Source organism: Cucurbita maxima, unplaced genomic scaffold, assembly GCF_002738345.1.
Source record: "Cucurbita maxima cultivar Rimu unplaced genomic scaffold, Cmax_1.0 Cma_Scf00005, whole genome shotgun sequence".
Taxonomy (NCBI): Eukaryota; Viridiplantae; Streptophyta; class Magnoliopsida; order Cucurbitales; family Cucurbitaceae; genus Cucurbita; species Cucurbita maxima.
Genome location: NW_019272021.1, coordinates 2,906,155 through 2,920,795, shown reverse-complemented (window position 1 = coordinate 2,920,795; position 14,641 = coordinate 2,906,155). Strand labels below are relative to the sequence as shown.

General features: G+C 38.1%; 1 protein-coding gene and 1 pseudogene across 1 annotated transcript in view; both read left to right on the top strand.

Moving 5' to 3' along the window:
* The window catches only part of LOC111479619 (arabinogalactan peptide 23-like), a 17,838-nt gene extending 4,786 nt beyond the window's left edge, over positions 1-13,052 (top strand). The window contains exons 2-3 of the mRNA XM_023124375.1: positions 4,396-4,402; positions 12,619-13,052. Coding sequence (XP_022980143.1) covers positions 12,719-12,910 — 192 coding nt within the window. The 5' untranslated portion in view covers positions 4,396-4,402; positions 12,619-12,718 and the 3' untranslated portion in view covers positions 12,911-13,052. The remainder of the gene's footprint in view (positions 1-4,395; positions 4,403-12,618) is intronic.
* Positions 89-11,944, top strand: LOC111479620 (annotated as a pseudogene).
* Positions 13,053-14,641: the final 1,589 nt, after the last annotated feature.

The window sequence follows — 14,641 nt, the reverse complement described above, 5'->3', positions numbered from 1 at the left end:
AAAAAAAAAAAAAAAAAAAAAAAAAAGAAGAAGAAGAAGAAAAAGACAGAGAAAAAGGAAGAAAGAAGAAATAAAGAAGAAAAAGGAAGTTAAAAAGATGTAACGTTAGCTTACGAATATGTTGACACCTTCCGACGTCAAACCTCCAAACCCTCTCTCGAATTGCTCTCTCGTCTCTGCAACATCCTTTAGTTTTGTTTAGTTTACTTGAGCTCCCTTCAGTCTTATTCCCTACAAATCTTTCACATTTGTTTCCCTCCTTTTTGTTTTTTGTTTCTTCACTGATTGCTTCATCTATCTTCAATTTTGGTTACTGTTTGTTTGTTTTTGTTTGTTTTTTGGGCTTCCTTCTTCTGGGTTCATTGATTTTGGTTGAAGGAATCTGAATTGGCGGGAGCCAACGTTCAATTATGTGGTTTTAGGAGGTGGGTTTTGCTTGGATTTGGATTTGGGATTTGGGATTGGAAAAGGTTTCGAAATTGTTGGGTGTTTTGATGGCTAACCCATCTGGGAACCATCACGAAGCGGGCCAACCATCGTCTTCCTTTGATGGAGGGAACCCCAGCAATGGTAATTCGACTCCTGTGCCGGTGGCGGATAATTCGAGCTCGGCTATTGCTATGAAGCACAACCCAGGTATCTCGACGGATTGGACATCTGATGAGCAGGTCACTCTGGAAGAAGGGCTTAAGAAGTGAGTATTTTTTCCCCCTTGTTTTGAGCTTCTTGCTTTTACTGATCTTTTCCTTTTAAGTTCAAGCTCTTTTTCATTAGTTTTCCACCCTTTTTCATTGCTAAATGGTTAGATTACGAGATTTGTTCCTCGGAGTTGTGTTTAATAAGGCCCTTATTCATTTGTGGTTCGGACTTGAGAAACAATTTGTACTCGTTTTTCCCTTGGCATACTGGCTACGTCTATGGACTGAACTGATTTTTATTGAGTTTTGGGAATATATATGTTAATGTAGTTTATTTCGAATGGGATTATTGGTAGTTAAGCATTTGTGAATTTATGTGGAATTTGCTCGTTTGAAGTATGAACTCTGAACTAATAGCAGCTCCCTGTTATCTGGATCTCACCACATGGCATCTGATAGTAGTTCTGTCTGTTGCTTTTATCAACATTTTCAATTGCACAAAGATTGCGAGATCCCACATCAATTGGGGAGGAGAATGAAACGCTTTTTATGAGGGTGTGGAAACCTCTCCCTAGCAGGTGCGTTTTAAAAACCTTGAGGGAAAGCCCAAAGAGGACAATATTTGCTAGGGGTGTGCTTGAGCCGTTACAAATGACATCAGAGCTAGACACTGGGCGATGTGCCAATGAGGAGACTGTTCTCTGAAGGGGGTAGACACAAGGCGGTGTGCCAGTAAGAACGTTGGGCCCCAAAGGGGGGTGGATTTGGTGGGGGTCCCACATCGATTGGAGAAAGGATCGAGTGCTAGTGAGGACGCAGGGCCTTGAAGGGGGGTGGATTGAGAGATCCCACATCGGTTGAGGAGGAGAACGAAACGTCTTTTATAAGGGTGTGGAAACCTCTCCCTAGCAGGCGTGTTTTAAAAACCTTGAGGAAAAGTTCGAAAGTGAAAGCCTAAAGAGGACAATATCTGTTAGCGGTGGGTTTGGGCCGTTACAAAGATGTTCAAGTTCTTGTTGAGGGAAGGTCTTTGTTCTTAATGCGAGGGCCAAAGGTGTAGGATTTAAAACTAAGTTCTAAATTATTGGAATAAGGAATCCATATATGTAGGACAAGGCTTGGATGCTTAACATAAAGAGTTTTATTTGACATATGATTGTGAAGTGTTTTTGAAAGCTAAAGTGGAATAACGAAAGGTTAGATGAGTGCAGAAATGATACCTTTTACTCTATTTTCTTAAACGTGTCACAATGTGATTGGTTTGAAAGTTAAAAGATATCCATGTCAACATTTCAAAGGCCTTACTAATTCTCTCATCCAAAAGGAAACAAACTTACTCATTCACTGCCAAATGCAAGCATATGGAAGATGTTCTATGCGTTCATTATTGCGAAAGGAAGCAAGTTCAAAATTCGGGAAGATTCGTGGGGTGCTAAACACTCCTTCTTTGTGTCATTTACCCAAGTCTTTGTACAGTAGATTGCTTTAAAGAAGGATCAGTGACAGTGATGTAGGGATTCTATCTTATCTGCTTAGATCAGAATGTTGACTTGAGAAGAAAATTAAAGGACAGGAAATTTGATGAATGGCTGCTTCTCATTGAATTATTGGAAAATGGCTCCTAATCACCTTGAATATCAGTTAATTAGGAACTTGAACTTGGAAGAGATATCTCTCCGGTTGTTAGTCTTGATGCTCATTGGCAGCAACAAGCTGGTACATGTTATACAAGTGTTTTGATTTGGCTCACAGTATGCATGAAGAGCGAACGTTAGTGCCCGTGGAGACTTTTTTGGGTTGGTGGTTTAAATGAAAATCTAAGGAGCTATACTTTGGATAGGAAGGAACAATAAAATTTTAAAAGAGAGCATTAGAGGTTTTTGAAATCCGAACCGTACCGTGCCTCCTTTGGGGCTAAACTCCCCAAAACTTCTTGTTTCCTGTTAGTGTTATCAACATGGATCAATGTCCTTTTATAGAATCCTCTTTTCTAGTTCGAGAGGAGATGTGCCTCATCTCCTTGTCGTGTTTCTATGTCTTCCTCATATTTGTTGTTATAATGATATGCTAAGTATCAACATATCATTTAACCACCTCTGTTTTTGTTTTTGAACAAGAATCATACTTTTAATGATACTTGAAAAGACAAAGTTTCCTATATTATGCTATATACTATGGTGAAGGCTCGTCTTTGGTGATCAGAAGTTGCCTTACCTAAGCATCTTGCTGGAAGTTACGTACCTCTTGAGAACAATGTCTATATTTGGAGCTAGGGTTGACAAGTAAATGGTGGCTTGAGTGTGTAGGAAATAAGTTATGTCAATTATTCGTGTCGTGTAAGCCATCATAAGTTGACCTAGTGGTCTAGATAGGCCATGAATATAATAAAGGGTTTAGAGGGAATGAGTTCAAGCTATGGTGACAACCAACCTAGTTTAATATCTTACAAATGCAGTAGAGTTAGATGGTTGTCTGGCAACAATAATCATGGTGCATGTAAGCTGGCTCAATCAAACATACAAATATTTTTTTAAAAAAAAACTTGTAGAGAAAACTGGCCGAATGAGCTCCAATGCCTGTATTCGAAATGCTCTAGTTGAATTTTTTTGTGTTCTTTACTCTTGGAATTTTAGAGGCCCGTCTCAAATGAAATTGTAATGTTAAAAGCCCTTCTTATGAATCGTTGTATGACTTAGAGGATGTTTTTTTATCATACCCCTTAGACGTTTTTCGATTGTTAAAAGCCGTTCTCAAGTTATTGTCTGGACTGTCAGAATGGTTAGACGTTCTAAGCAAATGAACTTGTAACTGCAGGAAAACGTTTTAGACACCAGACTTCGAAGATGAAGCTGCCGTGCATAGTTTTATTATTATTATTTTCCTATTCCCTTTCACCTAACTAATTTTTTTAAAATAGTATTCTAGGTGTTCCACTTGTTTTAGTAAATTATCTTGGTTTGGTTTTTATATGACACAGATATGCTGCAGAGTCTAGTGTTATTAGGTATGCAAAGATTGCAATGCAGCTACCAAATAAGACCGTACGAGATGTTGCTTTGCGTTGCAGATGGATGAATGTCGGTTCTTTTTCTCAGTTCTTGCCTTTATCAACATATAAATTATTTACAAGATTTCTGTTACTTGACTTGAAATCATGCATACCATTAGCATGGTAATTGGTACGATTTTGTCCTTGGATGCGTCTTTGCTTGAAGATCCATGAAGTTCTTGTTTCCAATAGGTTTTGCTAAACAAAGTAGGTTTAAATACATATATGTATTCTTATTGTATGTCTTTAAATGGTCTGAATGTTAATGCATCCACATGATTATCCCCCTTCTGACAATTTTGGATTAAAAAAGGAAATAACGATTTTATAATCATGTTTCTCTCTTTTTTTAACCCAAAAGAAAATAATAAATTTGTACCTGACACTTGCAAGTTGTTTACCAACCAAAGCTAGATTTTTTTAATCAACTTTTTTTTATGTGGTTCCTTGTGGTCGGTCTATTTGAATATGACATTTAATGTGAGATCCCACATTGGTTGGGGAGGAGAACGAAACACCCTTTATAAGGCTGTGAAAACCTCTCCCTGGCAAATGCGTTTTAAAAACCTTGAGGGAAAGCCCGAAAGGGAAAACCCATAGAGGACAATATTTGCTAACGGTGGGCTTGAGCCGTTACAAATTGTATCAGAGCCAGACACCAGGCGATGTGCCAGTGAGGAGGCTATTCCCTGAAGGGGGGTGTGCCAGTGAGGAGGTTGTTCCCTGAAGGGGGTAGACATGAGGTAGTGTGCCAGTAAGGATGCTGAGCACCGAAGGGGGTGGATTTGGTGGGGGTCCCACATCGATTGGAGAAAGGAACGAGTACCAGCGAGGACGCTGGGCCTGAAAGGGGGTGGATTGTGAGATCCAACATTGGTTGGGGAGGAGAACGAAACACTTTTTATAAGGGTATGGAAACCTCTCCCTAGCTGACACGTTTTAAAAACCTTGAGAGAAAGCCCGAAAGGGGGAGCGCAAAGAGGACAATATCTGCTAGCGGTAGGCTTTGGCCGTTACATTTAAGGCACTCTATCATCAGCTATGGACATCTTTAAACTTCTATATCTTCATTTTCTGGTTCTATTTTATTTATACTCTCACTGTTTCTGTTTTACTTATTTTGGTCAGAAAAAGGAAAATAGCAAGAGAAGGAAGGAAGAACACAATTTATCAAGAAAAAATAAAGATAAAAAGGTATCTTGTAAATAATTGGTGCATTATTTGTGCTCTCTCTGTCTCTTTGGTTCACTTTTTAGTTTTCTTTTTATTGGTTTATGTTCATTTGTTACATGCAGCATATGCACTAGTTATACTTTTTAAGTACCTAATAAGTGTCCAATTACCACCAATTACCATCTTGAAGGTCAATGATTCTACTCCTACCCTTACAATTGTTCTTCATTGCTTTATTTTGTTTCTTGTATTTTCGGGGAATCCCTCGTCTTTTTGGTTTGGTCGTTTCTTATTTTTACATCCTATGGGAGCTTGTTTCCTTGAACTTTATCTTTCTTTTCATATATCAATTTGTTTCTGGTTAAAAGAAACCCTGCACACACATAACATCTTATTTTTCCATTAAAACAACCTTGTTGTGTTTGTGTTTCAGTGTTGAGTTTTTAGTGAACGAAACATTGCTATATCTGTGCCTCGAAGGGCCAGGATACTTAATTTTTACGTGATACAATCCAACGACTGCCACCAACTGCATGAGGAACTAGTCCCTTTCATTAACACCCACTTAAGTTAGCCATTTCTTCCAGCATGCTCATAGAGATGGGGAATGATATTTTCTTTGTTTTAGGAAAGAGTATCGATCGGATCCTTCAATGAAGTCAGCACAGGTTGCAGCAAGGCCTAATGTGCCTCCTTATGGAATGCCTATGATTCCTATGGACAATGATGATGGTGTTTCATTTAAAGGTTTTGTTTCTTTACTCTTCCTTCACTACTACGTGTATTGGGCTGTTGCAGCTCCCACTTTTCGTTATCTTAACACGAAAGATCAGGTAGCAAATTTCATGATCTGTTATTAATATGCATTAGGTAATTTTCTTAAAAGAAAAGAATAGACTTTCAGTTAGTAAATCCTAGAATAGTTATTCAACTGCCGTGCTTGTTCTCCTGTATAGCTTAACTAACTCCCATTTTTTTTTCTCTAATTTTTTACTCATGTCTGTGGGTTTTTGAAGATATAAATGATATCATGAAGTGTGATTGTCTTTCTGTGAGATCCCTCATCGGTTGGGGATGAGAACGAAACACCCTTTATAAGGGTGTTCCGTTCTCCTCCCCAACCAATGTCGGATTGTGGGATCTCACGATCCACCCCCATTCANTTTTCTCTAATTTTTTACTCATGTCTGTGGGTTTTTGAAGATATAAATGATATCATGAAGTGTGATTGTCTTTCTGTGAGATCCCTCATCGGTTGGGGATGAGAACGAAACACCCTTTATAAGGGTGTGGAAACCTTTCCCTAGCAAACGTGTTTTAAAAACCTTGAGAGATCACTATTCGTTTTTGTTGGGTTTCGGTGCTGTAAAATAGGGTGTGACTGCTTTCAGTTCGAGAATATCTGGGTGTAATACACTCAATTGCTTCTATCTGTTGATGGTGGCAAAATAAACCTCCGCAGGTTAGCCTGGTCATGGGCTTATGCAAAAGCGTGAAAGATTGAAATTTGCATTCAAAGCTTGGAATCTGAAAAGTTCGGCTGCTTCACTTCTTAGTTGGGTGAGCTACTAAAGGAGCTTCTATTAATTGACTATTAAAGACAGTTACTGTAATGGCTCAAGCTCACCGCTAACCGATATTGTCATTTTTAGACTTTTCCTTTCGGGCTTCTACTTAAGGTTTTTAAAACACATCTGCTAGGGAAAGGTTTCCGCACCCTTATTAAGGGTGTTCCGTTCTCCTCCCCAACCAATGTCGGATTGTGGGATCTCACGATCCACCCCCATTCAGGGCCTAGCATTCTCGATGAGACTCTTTCCTTTCTCCAATCGATGTGGGACCCCCACCAAATCCACCCCCCTTCAGGGCCCAGCGTCCTTACTGACACACCGCCTCGTGTCTACCCTCTTCAGGGGAGCAACCTCCGCGCTGGCATATCGCCCAGTGTCTGGCTCTGATACCATTTGTAACGGTCCAGACCCACCACTAACAGATATTGTCCTCTTTGGGCTTTCTCATTCGAGCTTCCTCTCAAGGTTTTTAAAACGCGTCTGTTAGGGAAAGGTTTCCACACCCTTATAAAAGGTGTTTCGTTCTCCTCCTCAACCAATGATGGATTGTGGAAATCATGCTGTAGAGGTCTTCAATCAAAGAAAAGCCTCTCTCTGTTGCCACGAAGGCCGAAATGTTCTAGCGGCTGAAAATGCAGGGCTAAACGACGGTGGGAAGGAGACAAAAATATTGTTTTTTCCATCGTCTTGTTGCCTCCAAAAGAAGGAAAAACACCATCAATGAAATCCTTTCCAGAAAAGGGATTAGCCTCCTTCATGAACCAGATATAGAAGAGGAGGAAGAGGAAGGTAATGGTAATTAAACTCGATAGGCCATGATATAGTTGATAGGGATTGCTTGGAAGGAATTTGAAAGTCGGTAACGTCGGTTCCTGTTGGAGAAGTAGGATTAGGACATGTATCTCATCCACAAAATTTCGGTTTATCTCTGGTAGAAGAAAACAAAAAAAGATATATCAATGAGATTATTAATCAGAAGATATATCTGTAGGCTTCGGACCCCCCGGAGATGTATTTCAAAGGTGTAGATGGGGAATGATTCAAGTATTCTGTTTTGGCATGATCTTTGGCGTGGTGATGCTAGTTTCCCTTGATTATTCGGTATTTCTTCATTTCCCGATGATTCAATTTTAAGTTTTCGGGTTCCTCTCGGTCTTGCTCGGAAAATTATCTTTAGAAGGCTTTTAAAAGATAAGGATACAAATGATTTCAACCGACGGCTGGCAGTGTTACCCCGGGTTTGAAGATTCAAGGAGATGGAGTGTTTGGAGGCTTGGGGTGTATTTTCTGTCAAATCTCTCTCTAGCAAATGGGCTATTTTGTCTCCATTGTCAAACAATTTGTTCTTTTCCTTGTGAAAGTAAAAAAGTCCAAAAAGAATCAACTTTCTTTCTTGGATTTTGCTTAATAGCTGGATGTTGTCAACATGGTCATCATGTTATACTTCAAAAAGCGGACGACTCACCCTAATACAAGCCACATTATCCAACCTCCCCACTTACTACATGTCTCTATTTGAAATGCCTCAAAAAGTGGTCGTAGATATAGAAAGATTATTCAGAAACTACTTGTGGAAAGATGGCCCGCACCTTGACCGATGGAATATTATAAACCTCCCAATAGAAAAGGGAGGCCTTGGTCTTCTCTCGATAAAGAACAAGAACAAAGCTCTCCTTGCCAAAGGGATGTGGAGAATCATCACGAAGAAAAGGCCTTGTGGAGAAATCTTATAAAGGCCAAATATACTCCTACGTTAAACAAAAATCAACCCCCTCCATCTTCTATAAAAGGACCCTGGAAGTACATAAAGAAACATCAAACCCTCATTACCAATCGAACTTGCCATAGGGTGGGTGATGGAGGAAGCACATAATTTCGGACCGACCCATGGTTTGAAAACACCATGCTAGACCTGAGGTATCCACTTTTGTATAGGCTCTCTCATAGCAAAAAAGCCACGATCAAAGAAACGTGGAGTGTTGTCAACAAATTCTGGGACGTGAAGCTTGGTAGGAATTTAAAGGATAATGAAGCAATGGAATAAGCCGAATTAAGCCTTGTCCTTGCCCCTGTGGTATTGTCAAACAAATGAGACTCACTGACTAGCCTCCTCAGCACTAACGGGGTCTTTTCTACAAAATCCTTGTTGATGGACATGGAGGAAAAAGTAGAAGCAATAAATCCCACGTTACCAAAAACATGGAAACAACATTAGCCTAAAAAGGTGATGCAATGCACATACGAATCACAAAGCCAAGTATTCATGCAATGCACATACGCTCAAAATTTCTAGACAAAGATTCTCAATATATTCGAATGACATCTCACATTAAAGGATCTATTGGATATGACCTTAACGTACCACCTTTTCAAGAATGCAAAAGCTCTACTATGGAAAACCTTCATTATGAATTTGTTTTGGAACCTGTGGAAAGAATGAAATCAGAGAGTATTTGCAGAAAAGACACAAACTTATACAAAACTTTTCGACAATGTTGTTTACGAAGCTATATCTTGGTGTAAACTATCTTATATTTTTTGAAGGCGTGTTCCAAAGAGGAACATATTTTTCGTTCGTTGGCCACTTAATGTATATTGTGCATAACATTTGCATTTGGTTATTGTGATGGTTTCAGCTATTGGTGGTACAACTGGAGATCTTTTTGAACAGAATGCACATGCCATGAATCAAATTTCTTCTAACCTTGCATCTTTTCAGGTAAACAACTTGGCTGTCTGGATGTTGTTTTAGCATTTTTATAACCATTTCTAGATGATTATCGGCAATTTTTTCTATCAGCTATCTCTGATATATTAACTTCTGAACTGGATAGCAAGATTTGCACTCACTGTTGGTTATGAGTCCGAATTACAATGGAGACTTCTTTTTTCATTTTTTTCGCGTCGTCTAATACTTATGATACCGCTTTTTCGCAGTTGATTTTACGAGCAAGTATTTGTTTTTTCCTTTCCATTTTAACATTTAATTTCTTTTAGTTATAACTTCTTTTCCAATGATTATTTTGCATTGAGAATCCATTTATATAAGACCCCTTCATATTTTGAAACTTCATTAACTTTTCAAGTTATGCTTATGGGTGAAATGTAACGGCCCAAGCCCACTGCTAGTAATTATTGTCCTCTTTGGACCTTTCCTCAAAGTTTTTAAAACACGTTTGCTAGGGAGAGGTTTTCACATTTTTATAAAGAATGTTTCGTTTTCCTCTCAAATTGATGTGAGATCTCACAATCCACCCCCTTCGAGTCCAGTGTCCTTGTTGGCACTCGTTCTCTTCTCCAATTGGTGTGGGACTCCCCAATCCACCCTCTTTAGAGCCCAACATCTTTGCTGGCACACCGCTTCGTGTCCACTCCCTTCGGAGCTCATCCTCTTCGTTGGCACATCGTCCGGTGTATGGCTCTAATACCATTTGTAACAACTCTAGGTAAGTAGAAATTTAAGTTTTGAAGTCGGAGGAGACTTCACATCCCCTGTGTTCCCCTGGGGTGAAATTTTGTGGGCTGTGGATATTTGTTTGAATCTGTGAGCACTGATTCTCTTCTTCTGTAGAAGTTCTTGCCTTTTTATTTTTAAAAATCACTTAATGGCCTTTACCAAGCCTTTCATTTGACTGGTTCTATGATTATATTTGTAATATGAACATATATAACTGTCCATTCCAGCATATTCTTTCTAAAACTGAAACATGGAATGTGGCTATAGCTGGAAATATTTGATCATTTGATAATGGGAATGTTGATGTACTGATTTTTGTATGAATTCTTGCCAGACGCCATAATGTTTTTTTTTTTTTTTATAGGATTAGACAACATAATGTTTGAACTAATAATGTTTTGTTTTATGTAGATACAAGATAATATCGGTCTCTTCTGCCAAACGCGGGATAACATCCTCAAAATAATGAGCGAGTAAGTAATGTTTTATTCCTCCCGTTGTAAGAGTAATGCTCCCCTTATTTTTCTTGAACATTCTTGCTGTAATGGCCCAAACCCATCCCTAGCAGATATTGTCCTCTTTTGACTTTCCCTTTAGACTTCCCTTCAAGGTTTTTTAAAATTCGTTTGCTAGGGAGATGTTTTCATACCCTTATAAAAAATGTTTCGTTCTCGTCTCCAACCAATGTGGGATTTCACAATCCACCCCGCTTCAGAGCCCAGCGTCCTCACTGACATTCGTTCTCTTCTCCAATCGATGTGAGACCCCTCAATCCACCCCCCTTCGGGGCCAGTGTTCTTGCTGGCACACCGCCTCGTGTCCACTATCTTTTGGGGCCAGCATCCTTACTGGCACACTGTCTCGTATCCACCCCTTTCAGGGTTCAACCTCCTTGTTGGCACAGTATCAGGTGTTTGGCTTTGATACCATTTGAACGGTCCAAATCTACTACTAGCACATATTGTCATCTTTTAGTTTTCTCTTTCGAGTTTCCCCTCAAGGTTTTTAAAACGCGTCTACTAGGGAGAGATTTCCACACCCTTATAAAGGATACTCCGTTCCCCTCTCCAACCGACGTGGGATCTCACAATCCACCCCCTTTAGCGTCCAGCGTTCACGCTGACACTCGTTCCCTTTTCCAATCGACGTGGGACTCCTCAATCCACTCCCTTTTGGGACCCAGCGTCTTTGTTGGCACGCCTCCTCATGTCCACCCCCCTTCAGAGCTCAGCCTCCTCGCTGACACATCGCCTGATATCTAGTTCTAATATCATTCGAACGGCTTAAGCCCACTGCTAGCAAATATTATTCTCTTTGAGCTTTTCCTTTCGGGATTTCCCTCAGAGTTTTTAAAACGCATCTGTCAGGGAAAGGTTTTCACACCCTTATAAAGAATCCCTCATTTCCATCTCCAACTGATATGGTATCTCACACGTCGTAATTCATAAGTAAAAGGTCGGTTTTAGCAATTAAGACCAATCAATTTGGTTTCTTGTTTTCATAAATTAGTTTCGTGGCATAGCTTGCTCGAATCGTCCAGTTACTAATTCCTCCGACTCTTGGTAAGCCGACCCTTTAACACTGCTACAATCTTAGCTATGAGAATTCATGCTACTAGTAGAGCTGTCAGGATATTTAGCATTAAAAGCCTTCACTGAAGCAGAATTTTCCAGAAAAACTTGGTGTTGAACTTACCTTCAATCTTCATGGTTGCAGCTTAAACGAAATGCCGGAAGTAATGAAGCAGATGCCGCCTCTTCCGGTGAAGGTGAACGACGAGTTAGCGAACACGATCCTTCCACCGACTGCTCATTCCATGCAATGATGAAAGATGTTCAACAAAAACTGGTTCAGCAGCTACAGATTCTCCCTTTCAAATCACTTCCTGATTCAGAATTTTCTGCATATCATCAATTTTTTGTTGTTGTTGCTTTAGCATATATGGATTCATACATTAGCGTAGATTGTAACTTAGATGCTGTGTAATAATTAGGAATGTTTTTCTTTCTAATGGTCTGGGAAATGGAAAGTAATAAACAATGGTTGATTATTTGTATGTCGTGTTTCCCTTCTTTCGCTGCTCTGCTTCGTGTCGAAGTTTACTTATACTTTATCACGATAGGAAGGCGTTTTGTTTGTTTATTCATGAATAAAGATGTCTACAGGACGAGGGAGGGATCGAGAAGCTTTCTCCATTTCAGTCTCCACTTCCTCCTTCATTTCCCGTTCTTGTAAATTTTGTCGTTTATTTTTACGAGAATTAATTTATTTTTTCATTTATAATTATTTGTTTAAAATTAATTCTTCCAAATTTGAAGAGGTATCTTTTTAAATAAATATTATAACAGCCTTTTATTCATTTTTTAAATATAATTTTAATTTAAATATCATAATCCTAGTATCTGTTGTAATATACATATAATAATATTTATAATAAACTCCAAAGTTTATTGTTTTGATTTTCAATTTCTCAAAATTTGGGTTGGAAATAAAATGATATATATAACTTATTTATTATAATTTATAATAGAAATAGAGATAGAAATATATATATATTATTTTTATTGTTTGGATGAGAATTCATAGGGTATATCTATTATTAGCATGAGAATGAAGAATTAATTTTTAACCACAAAAAAGAAAAAAGAAAAAAGAAAAAAGAAAAAAAAGTCCAAAATTAGGATGTTGATTCACATATAAATACCATCGATCTGCTTCATTCTTCCTCAGGCAATCAGCAAACAATCTAAGGCTTCTTCGGTTCCATCACTCTCCTCGCAATCAGAAGTGAGTTTTCCGCCGGAGAAACCCTAATTCATCCTCATCCGCCATGGAAATGAAGAACATCGCCTGCACTGCCCTCTTCACCGCCGCTGCTGTCACTGCAGTTGTGGCCTCCGATGAGTCTCACTCTCCCGCTGCCGCTCCTGGGCCGAGCAGCGCCGCCTCCGCCGCTCTTCCCGCCCTTGGATCGCTTATCGGTGCCTCGCTTGTTTCCTTCGTCGCCTACGTATTGAACTGAAGCCCGAGGGAGATTCTATAATTCGATTTGATTTTTTATTTTGTTTTGGATTTCCGTGGACGATGTGATGCTAGTCAAATTTCAAAATTAATAAAGAATTTGGATTCATTATCATATTACAAATCACCTCTTTTATTTACATTGCTAGAAAAAATTCATTAAATATTTTATAATTGGTATTATTGTTCTTATTATTGTTATTGCTAATGCATAAATAATTGATAGAATTCCGCTCGGGGTAGGACCCTCATAGCTGCTAGTACTTATTTTGACTACTGTATTGGGAATCACAATCGGCATTAGAAAGTGAAAAATATCCGCTGTGATATGGGCCTTATTGAGTAATTCCTTTTGGTTATTGCCTTGTTTTAGCAGTTCTGCAGATCGGTGTTTTTTTATTGATTGCTATTTGAAGTGTTTTTTTATGTCAGTACTACATCCTTGATCTCTTGAAAGAGTCAATTAATGAATTAGCTACTATTGAATATTCTAAATAAATCTTGAAATTCAAAACTCCCCATCAAGACTAAGACAAGAGTAGGAGTTTCAGAACCGATGACTTACGCCTATTTCTTTGGGCGTTTAAAGAGCGTGACTCTACCGCTTAGTTCAAAAAAGGGCCCATTTGATTCTGAGTTTACCCATCCATAATGGGTGAGTTTACTACTCTACCGCTTAGTTTAAAAAAAGGGTCCATTTGATTATGATATTAATTTTTTAGCAAAATTACAATTTTGGTATCTGGTATTAATTTTGATATCGAGAATAGAGGTTGATTATGAAAAGAAGAGATTCGTATATGTAAATGTAAAAGAGACAATTATTTTACCACTACACAATCGCACTTTTAAAGGCAGCGGACTAGCGATTGTGCGACACTCACTTTCCAACGACAAGTGAGCTAAGCCCAATTTGTACTTGCGTATAAGCAAGCAAGAGAGAGATAACAACAAAACGAGGGTAGAGAGAGACATTATATAAGCAAGCAAGAGAGAAATAACAACAGCTTTAGGGAGAAGTTGACAATTCCAAAAATTTTCTAAAAGTTTAAAATATGGTATTAATAGTTTTGTTCATATATTAATAAGAGTATTTTTTTAACTTTTTAAACAAATTTAAAGATATATTTTTTTTGTTTAAATACTTCTAAAATTATTAAAAATGTTTTTGAAACAACATAAAAAAAAAATTATTTTTTTTTAAATATTTTTAACGTTTGAAAAGTATTTATGACACAACTTGGCAATACTTTTATTAATTTATTCTTAATTTTTAGAGTTAAAAAAAGTATTATTTAGGTAAATTATTTATTTATTTTTTGTATATACTAATTTATATTATATTGATAGAGATATTTATGACATTTATTTTGTAGGTATTATATATGGCTTTCCACTATTTTTATTTTATTTTATTTTATTTTTTGGTCCACTCTCTTGGTAACATTCTTAAGCAATCTCGAACCCTAAACTCTAAAATATTTCAACCTTTTCACACACATCGAAGAATGTTCAAGCAAACCCATATTCCCACACCAAATCCAAAGAACCCGCTTCAAATGGATCTCTCGACATTTCATACGACATAGTCATGTTACCTATTTTTTGCTTTTTAAGAGAGAAAACTATCTCCAAAAACCAACACGAGTCATTTCAACATGTTTTGTCCTCACTCACATGCATCCTGGAAAAATTCTCAAGAGATCACCCAACATAGAATTGTTTCAAATAA